This window comes from Ptiloglossa arizonensis, unplaced genomic scaffold (assembly GCF_051014685.1).
Source record: "Ptiloglossa arizonensis isolate GNS036 unplaced genomic scaffold, iyPtiAriz1_principal scaffold0179, whole genome shotgun sequence".
In the NCBI taxonomy this organism is placed as follows: domain Eukaryota; kingdom Metazoa; phylum Arthropoda; class Insecta; order Hymenoptera; family Colletidae; genus Ptiloglossa; species Ptiloglossa arizonensis.
In genome coordinates this window covers 881,586-890,911 of record NW_027478549.1, presented here as the reverse complement: position 1 = coordinate 890,911, position 9,326 = coordinate 881,586, and the positions used below count along the sequence as shown (strand labels likewise).

Genomic DNA, 9,326 nt, shown 5'->3' with positions numbered 1-9,326 from the left:
GCCATCCTGACCGGGTTGCAGCTCCGAGCTGCGCCTCAGAGCACACTTCCTTGGAGGCAGGTTGTCTTCCTTGATCGGGAACCCTCGTCCCGACCCTCGGGTGACTGCGTGTTCCAAGCCGCCATTTCTGCCGCTGCTGTAGTCCATTTAAATATTCCTGCTGCCATCGCTTCCAAAGATGGCGGAGCCTTGCTGCAACAGCTGAAATCTATTTAACCGATTAGGCCGAACACGCGTCATATCAAACTCGGCCAACGCCGTCAGTGCCTCTCCACTCAAGAAGTGCCCGGGAGTCAAAAGGATGCAAGTCCGACGGCTCGGGTGATAAAGGATGGGGTTAAGACATGCTTCAACCTGCGTGAGAATCGTGTATAATTCCTCAACGGTCAGTCTGTGGTTGCCCAGTCCTTATGCGCGCGAGACGTCAACAATAAAACCCAGGTGCGTCGCCTTGGCAGCAAATCATATAAATAGGCACAGGTAGGCCTTTCTCGAGGTGCGGAAACGTCCGCGGTCAATGACCAGAAAGGGTCCGGCATCGCCTACACCGCAGGTAGCGAAAACACGAACCGGAGTCACCTGTGCGGCAGGCCGAATCCCCACTTGAGACTGTTCGCTGCTGGGATTTGCCCTTGAAGCACGTGACACAATCGCGCAACACCTTTCGAGTTGCGCGTCTAACGAATGTAAGCCAGTGTTTTTCTGTGGGGGACGCGAGGGTCTGTTACCATCCGGGCAACAGTCGCACAGGCTCGCGTCGAATCAAAAAGCTAATTGTTTTTAGAAGAGTTATCCGCGACCTCGCGCATACCATTCGAGAGGCCCACGTCTTTGTTGCGTTCCCGAACGCGGGCAGATGGCCGCTCCGTATGCCTGTTCCGAAACGTCGGAGGACCCGCGCAACTCGGCGCCCAGGCTGGAAGACGGCACACGCCGCAGGACACGCAACGCAGAGATTTCCCGTATCTCATCTCGGAAACGGTTCGCCTTTGCAGATTCACAAATCGTCGTTCTGCCTGAGCGAGAGACCCACCGAGTTCCTCGATTCGTTTATTGCGTGGTATCGCGGCCACGAACCGGCCGTTTCTATTGCGCGTCGCGTTCCCCTTAAAACGTTTCTCGGTGCGACCACTGTCGCTCACGCGCCCGCCGTTGTCGAACTTCTTTACCTTCCCGGAACGCGAAACCGCTGCCTCTAATTTCGCAGTGGTGCTTGCGTGCAATCCGGAAGCAAGCTTGACTTTACCTTTCGAAACGGGCCACTGTAGGCTCCCACCTAGTACCCACCCGAGTCGTGTCTTTTGCCACAGAAGGTGGCTGGTTCCCACCCTTATCTGTCCGACACACAGGAGCTCCCAGAATAGGCCGGCGCCTATAAGTAGATCTACGTTCCCCGGGACTCCGAACTCTGGGTCAGCGGGCTTTATTCCGTCGGGTGTGGGAATGTTTGCCTTTTCCAACGGCATGTTGGGTAGCCTATCCGTGATTGATTTTATTACTAGGCACTCCAGGTTTGCCTTGAAGTTTCTACTACTGGATTCCATCTTTACCTGGGTAGTAGACCGGACGGTGCCTTTGACGCGCCCCAACGCGCCTACCATATATTCGAATGCCTGACACGGCAGGCCGGCCCGCTCGCAAAATTCCCTACTCACGAAATTTGCTTGCGAACCCGAATCTAACAAAGCGCGACATTTGTACCTGTTCCCTCCTTTCCCTATGACGACGACGACCGCCGTGGAAAGGACGGTGTACTGGGTCCTAGGTTGTGCCGCGCTTGAGCTGTGAAATGACACGGTGGGAGGATCCGATTCTACCTCGCGTTCCTCGGGATCCGACTCCTCCTTATGTAATAAGGTGTGGTGCTTCTTATCACACTTTAGGCACGTTCTTCGTGTGCACGTTTTGACTCCATGACCGGGAGCCAAACAGTTGTAACACACTCGCGCCTGTTTTGCTATTGCACGCCGTTCAGAAACGGACATGGCTTTCCACTTTAAGCAATTGTTCAAGAAATGATCACCAGTGCACACTACGCATTTTCTAGCCTTACTAGCGACGTGCGACACTGGGGAGAACGTTCTATCCACTACTTCACGCGATTTCCTAATTACTGTCTTCGCGCTCGGTAAGGAACTTGGAACGTTGCTCGCATCCTTGCGAAGAAGGTATTGAGATCGTTGCTCAATGAATCCGACGAACTCGTGAAACGTGGGCAGCGTCTTCGAACCCATGGCTCGCCTCTCCCATTCATCACGGGAATCTACATCTAACCTTTTCGCGAGTGCCGCATTAACAACAGCATCAAGGTGGCCCGCGGGCTCCAACAGTGACCCGAGAGCACGCATGTTGTTAACTGCCCTATCCGCGAACTCACTGAGTGATTTACCATCCTGTCGCCTAGTCGGTTCGATCTCTAGGAGGGACTGAATATGATGGTTCACTAATAGCCTAGGGTCGTCGTATTTTTCCCTAAGCCGCGCCCAAGCTAATTCATAATTGGCTGCTGACACGCTAAATGATTCAATTGTTCGTGCCGCAGCACCCGATAACGAAGTCGTCAGGTAGTTGAAACGGTCAATAGCGGACAACTTATCCGAACTGTGGACTAAGGAGAGAAAGGTGTCCCGAAACCGAATCCATTGCCCACAATCTCCGGTAAAGATTGGCAATTGTACGACAGGTAACTGCGCCGCCGGATGAGGATCGGACGGTACCTGTCTGTCGGAGGTGGCCGACGCCGTGCTAGGCGCCGCTTGACCGCGAACCTCTATTATTCGTTTTTCGGCGGCGACCATAATACTGTAGTATTTCTCCTCAAACTGCTCACGCTCGTCTATCTGTGCTTCCGCTTGCGGGGTGTCCATTAAGGACGTGTCTATCTGCGATTGTATAGACTCAAATTTCTCGAGAAGGCACTGATTCGACTGAACGCGTTTTTCGAAAACGGCTAAATTTTCGCGAACATCTGCTGACTCGACAAACTTTCCGAAACTGGTCAACCTAGACTTCACAAGCCTTCGTTCGAGAACGAGTGATTTTACGGACTCCATTTTTTACACGATCAACACACAGATTGAAACAATAAATGCCTCACGGACAAGAGGAGTGGATTGGCGGCTTCAGGCGGCTTCCGTAGACCGTCCTGCAGAATACTCGTTGTTCGTGCTGTCCGGATCCTAGGGCTGATGCCGTCCTGGATGCTGCCCCCTTCGGTTGTCTCCTCGTCGCTGTGGTCCAAGTTTTGGGTGTAGCAACCCTCGATGATGCCCGTCGCTTGCTGCCTTCACGTCCAGGGGGGTGGTGAGCGTTGTCCTCACGCACAGCGCCTTACTGGATGTACAAGCCGACGTGCACGTTGCACGGAGCCCAAAATGCTTCGTGACTGTAGATTCCAGCCGACTGTCCGACTCGTACGGACACAGTGGCTGCTTTCTGGCTGGTCCTCTCTGAAGGACCGATGTTGCTGGATGATCCGGCTCGACACCAGGATGTAGCTGGATTATCCAGCTCGTGGGACCATAGGTCGCTGGTTCAGATCCGGCTCGAAGGACCAAAATGTAGTTGCTCGTGGTAGATCTCGAGGATCTTTCGAGCATTGAATGTGTTTGCACAATGGGTGCCGACTATAGATGACTCGAAGGACCACCTTCCCGTTGGAAGGACTAACTGTTGTTGATCGTTGTCCACTAGGCTGGACCGATGGAGGTTGTAATGCCGCCTTCGAGGTCTCCGCCGCTTGCTGCTCTCACGTCCAGGGGGGTGTTGAGCGTTGTCCTCACACACGGCGCCTCACTGGATGCACAAGTCGGCTGCCGAACTTCCTCGAAGGTCCAAGATTCCGTGGAGGCTCGAGGGATTGCTGGTAATTCCCTCGAGGAGTGCAAGTTCTTTGTGGGAACTAACGCCGGAAGCTTCACACGTCAATCCGTGCGTTCAGGCCAAAACTCTAACCGTGATCTCTTAGCTGTACTCTGTACGCCTTGGTTGTAAGCCCTTGGCGATACTCTGTACACTCTAGTCGTCGACCCTTGGTTCTATTGTCTTGGTGGTATTCTGTGCAACTAATCTAAGATTTCTTGGGTCAGTGCAAACGTCGCCTCGGTTCGCCCTACTCCCTTGAATTAAGGGTGGGTGGCGACGAATGCCTGACCAATTACGACGGGTCCTAGTCCCGCCGAATCTAGGACATGCCCATCGCTATGGGGCTTAGGTGGGGGCGTCGCGACGTAGACAGGGTGTCCAAACCCCCGCAGGCCTGGGCTGGAATTTTCCAGCATCTTGAATGATGCAACAAACGGCGCTAGGGCCTCGCGTGCCAGGCGATGCGGAGGGTCCCTGTCTAAGTGCCTGCAGTGGTTTATGACGGGAAATAGCTATCACTTGCTCCGTGCCTCGAGTCGAACAACAAATAAACTGACCTTCGGTGACAGGCCCGTGCCGTAGCCATGTGGACAATTTCTCTAACAAACTCGAAGCACGGTCCCGCCATAAAACCGCAGCTGCAAGCCTCTACAGATATAGGGGGTCAATTTATACCTAGTTCAATTCTTGGGGAAATTGAGTTATGAATATATGTCCAAAAAAAAGAAATAAAGAAAACTAGTTCAGAAATAATAAATAATAATATACTTATTTTTAATATAGAATGAATTGATTGAGAGTGAAATCCTTGAAATGTTCTTTCTCGAATGGTACCACGTCATCATAATGATAAGCAAGTAATTAATATAAATGGATTTGTTACTAATAGGGTAAAAAGTTTTGAATTTGTGAATAAAATTAATCTTATAAATAAATTTATAATATTTATAGAAGTAATTAAAGGTCATGGTCTTGGGGTAACTATGTGGTAAGGATGCGTAAATATTTTCATAATTTGATTCATTAAAATATAGGGTTAATAAAATAATAAATACGTATATTTGAATTAAGGAGACTGAAATTTCTAAAATAAACAATATGTTTTGAATTAAAATTGTAAAAGGTATCCAAATTAGAAATTTTCTAACAGTTGAGCCTAATAAAGATAGTAGAAGATGCCCTGCTAGTATATTAGCTGTTAATCGAATAGTTAATGTTCAGGGTCGAATAATGTTTCTAATTGTTTCAATTAATACTATAAAATTTATTAATATAAAGGGGGTATTTCTTGGTACTAGATGAATAAATATTTTTTTAGCATTGATAGTCCACCCAAAAATTATAAATCTAATTCATATAAATAATGATATAGATAAATTAATTGATACATGTCTTGAAGGGGTAGAAATGTATGGGAATAATCCTAAAAAATTAAAAAATAGGATTATAAATATAAGTCTGTTAAAGATTAGTAAATTTTTAGTAAAGTTTCTTTTTGTCAAGATTTTAAATTCTGAGTGTAAAAATTTTAAATATATGTTTCAAAATGTTTGATATCGTGAATTTAGAACTCAAAATTTTATTGGGATGAAAATGAATGGCAGTGTAAGTCTAAATCAATTTAATGATAAATTATTTCTTGTCGATGGGTCAAAAATAGAAAATAAGTTTGATATCATTTATCATATATAATATTTGTTCAATTATTCAGGTAAAATTTTTTTATTGTCAATAATTTTATTTTATTAATGTTGATAAAATAAATATTTGAAAGTATAATAATTAATAAGATTAGAATAGTTAAATATAAAGATGATCAGTGAAGGGGTATTATTTGAGGGATGAAATGTATATATATTTTAATAAGAAGGTAAGTTTTTAATTTGATTAAAAATCAAATTATATTTATTTTATTTTATGACAAAAATATTATGTTGTAATAATTTTAAAATGACAATTTAATGTTATAGATTTAACTAATTTCTATTAGGTTTATTTAATCATTAGAAGTAATTTATTACTATAATTTGATTTAAAATATCAATTCTTTTGTCAGACATCTAATGATTTGATTTAATTAAATATTATATGAGTAGGTTAAAATTTAATTTTGGTTGTTAATTCAATTAATAAAGTTTGAATAATTAGTTCTTTCCACAACAATTGGCATAAATCTGTGATTAGATCCGCAGATTTCAGAACATTGTCCGAAAAATACTCCAGGTCGATCAGTAATTAAATTTATTTGGTTAATTCGCCCTGGTACTGAGTCTATTTTTAAGCCTAAAGACGGAACAGTTCAAGAGTGAATTACGTCGTTTGATGTTTTTAATATTCGAATTAGTGTATTAGATGGAATAATTATTCGATTATCTACGTCTAGGAGACGAAAAATGTAAATATTATTTAAATCTTTATCTATATAGGAGTCAAAATTTAAATTATTAAATTCTGGGTATTCATAGGATCAATATTATTGGTGCCCTATTGATTTGATTGTTAAGTATACGGGTATTCATAGTTCATCAATAAAATATAGGGTTTTTAAAGAAGGAAGTGCAATTACTCCTAAAATTATTATTGGGAGTAAAGTTCATACAATTTCAATATGATGATTTTTAAGTAAAAATCGATTGATAAATTTATTAGTAAAAATATCTAATATAATTATTAGAGTTAATGAAGAGATTATAATTATTATAATTATTGTTAAGTTGTGAAAAAGATTTAAATTATCGGCATATGGCGAATTGGGGTCTTGGAAATTAATTATTTTTCAATGGGACATTTTCAATAAAAATATTAAATTTTATAAATGAATCTTAAATTCATGCACTAATCTGCCATATTAAGATTTGTTTTTAATAATTAGAGGAATAGATAGGAATGAGTGGTCTTTTGGCGAAAAGTTTTGGGGTCATTCTAGTGATGATTGATTAAATTTAAATATAGCTAGACGTTTAGTTATAAATCTCTCCAATATAATAAACAGGAGTAAAATTATTCTTTTGAATGAAATTATTGAGCCAATAGATGATAATAAATGTTCACAGTAGTAGGAATCCGGGTAATCTGAATAACGTCGAGGTATTCCTATCATTCCTAAAAAATGCTGCTGGAAAAAAGTTATATTTACCCCAATAAATATTATATAAAATTGAGTTTTAAGATAAAATTGATTTAGGGTAAATCCTGTGAATAAAGGGAATCAATGAATTAATGAAGCAATAATAGAAAATACTGCTCCTATTGACAGTACATAGTGGAAATGAGAGACAACACAGTATGTATCATGTAGTATAATATCAATAGATGAGTTTGATAATATAATTCCTGTTAATCCTCCTATTGTAAATAAAAAAATAAAGCCAAATTAACAAATAATAGAAGGATTAATAATAAGTTTTGACCCGTAGTACGTAGCTAGTCATCTAAATACTTTGATTCCTGTGGGAATTGCTATGATTATAGTTGCCGAAGTGAAATAAGCTCGTGTGTCTACATCTAAGCCTACTGTGAATATGTGATGTGCTCACACAATAAATCCTAGAAATCCAATTCCGAGTATTGCATAAACTATCCCTAGGTTCCCAAAAGTTTCCTTTTTCCCTCTTTCATTGAAAATGATATGGGAGATTAATCCAAACCCGGGTAAAATTAAAATATAGAATTCAGGATGCTCAAAAAATCAAAATAAATGTTGAAATAAAATTGGGTTCCCTCCCCCAGTAGGATCAAAGAAGGAAGTATTTAAATTTCGGTCTGTTAATAACATAGTAATAGCTCCGGCTAATACAGGTAGTGAGAGAAGAAGCAAAATTGTAGTAATTAATACTGACCAAGCAAATAAGGATATTTGATCGAATTTTAAAGCATTATTTTTTATTTTAAGAATTGTAACAATAAAATTAATTGATCCTATAATTGAAGAGATACCTGCAATATGCAAAGAAAAAATTGTTAAGTCTATAGATGAAGATGGGTGATAAAGATTTGATGACAAAGGAGGGTAGATTGTTCATCCAGTTCCCGAGCCTGGGAATAATAGTGTTGTAAGAATTAAAAGTAATAATGAAGGGGGGATTAGTCACAATCTTATATTATTTATTCGGGGAAATGCTGTATCAGGGAATCCAATTATTAAGGGAATTATTCAGTTTCCGAATCCTCCGATTATAAATGGTAAAACTATAAAAAAAATTATTACAAAAGCATGTGATGTTACAATTGAGTTATAAATTTGGTCGATATTAATTCAAGTTCCTGGCCTATTTAATTCTATTCGAATTAGTATCCTTAAAGAAGAATCAATTATACCAGATCATATAGCTGATATGAAATATAATATCTCAATATTTTTGTGATTTGTTGAATACATATATTAATTATGCTAAAAATTAATATAACCAGTAGATCATAAATATAAATATAAATATTAAAAAAGTTATAAATAGGTAACAGTTTAGAAAATTAAGGTTAATTTAGTTATATATTTTTTATTTAATTGAAGGGAAAAAATATAAGAAGAATATATTTAAATAATTTCATGATGTAATTAATCTTATAAAAAGATGTACAATTATTAAAAGTATAAATTTTATTCTTGAATTTATTAATGTTTCTAGGACGATTCATTTCAGTATAAAGAGTGCTATAGGTGGGAAATTTGTGTACATAATAATTATTGAGTATAAAATAATTTTTCTTTTATTAGAGGTTAATATATTAAATAAGGAAGAAGAATTAATCTTTATTATTTTAAATATAAAAATTAAAATTGAAGAAATTTTTGAATATAAAATGAAATATGTTAAAAATGTATATTTGTTAATTATTAATAAAATAACTATAATAGATGTTTGTATAACAGATGAATATACTATAATTATTTTGATTGATTTTTTATTTAAGCAAATGATAGGGGCAATAATTACATTAATTAGGCAAATAAAATAAATTTCATTATTAAATTTTAATACGAGTTCTATAATAATTATAGGGATTAATTTTATTAAAGTTATTATAAAGAATAGATTAATTCAATTTAATGAATAAATTAAAGAAATGAATCGACCATTTAAAGAGTACATCCCAATTTTAGAAATAAATGATTAAAAAATAATTATTATAAATAAATAATTAGATTTATTTCCGATTCTGTGTAAATTATTATATACAGTAAATATGCTAAAGAAAATTCTTCTGGGGGCTAAAGAGATTAAAAAATATATTAAATATGTATTTAGAGTATTAGTGTATAATTTAACTATAGCTCAAATGATTTATAATAGAAATTATAACTATTACAATCATTTAATCGAAACGGAGAAACGGAGAAACGGAGAAACGGAGAAACGAAGGAACGAAGGAAGAAACGGAGAAACGAAGAGAGAAACGGACAAACGAAGAAAGAAACGGAGAAACGAAGAAAGAAACGGCGAAACGAAGAAATAAATGGAGAA

The 9,326-nt window shown here is 38.7% G+C and overlaps 1 protein-coding gene across 1 annotated transcript; it reads right to left on the bottom strand.

Moving 5' to 3' along the window:
* Positions 1 to 770: 770 nt before the first annotated feature.
* On the bottom strand, positions 771 to 3,053 carry LOC143154526 (uncharacterized). Its single transcript, XM_076326592.1, has one exon. It carries the CDS (start codon positions 3,051 to 3,053, stop codon positions 771 to 773), a length of 2,283 nt encoding a protein of 760 aa, XP_076182707.1.
* Between the last annotated feature and the right edge of the window lie 6,273 nt (positions 3,054 to 9,326).

Bases quoted from the DNA above. Each gene is read 5' to 3' on its own strand.
- LOC143154526 (XM_076326592.1), bottom strand. From the start codon at position 3,053: ATGGAGTCCGTAAAATCACTCGTTCTCGAACGAAGGCTTGTGAAGTCT.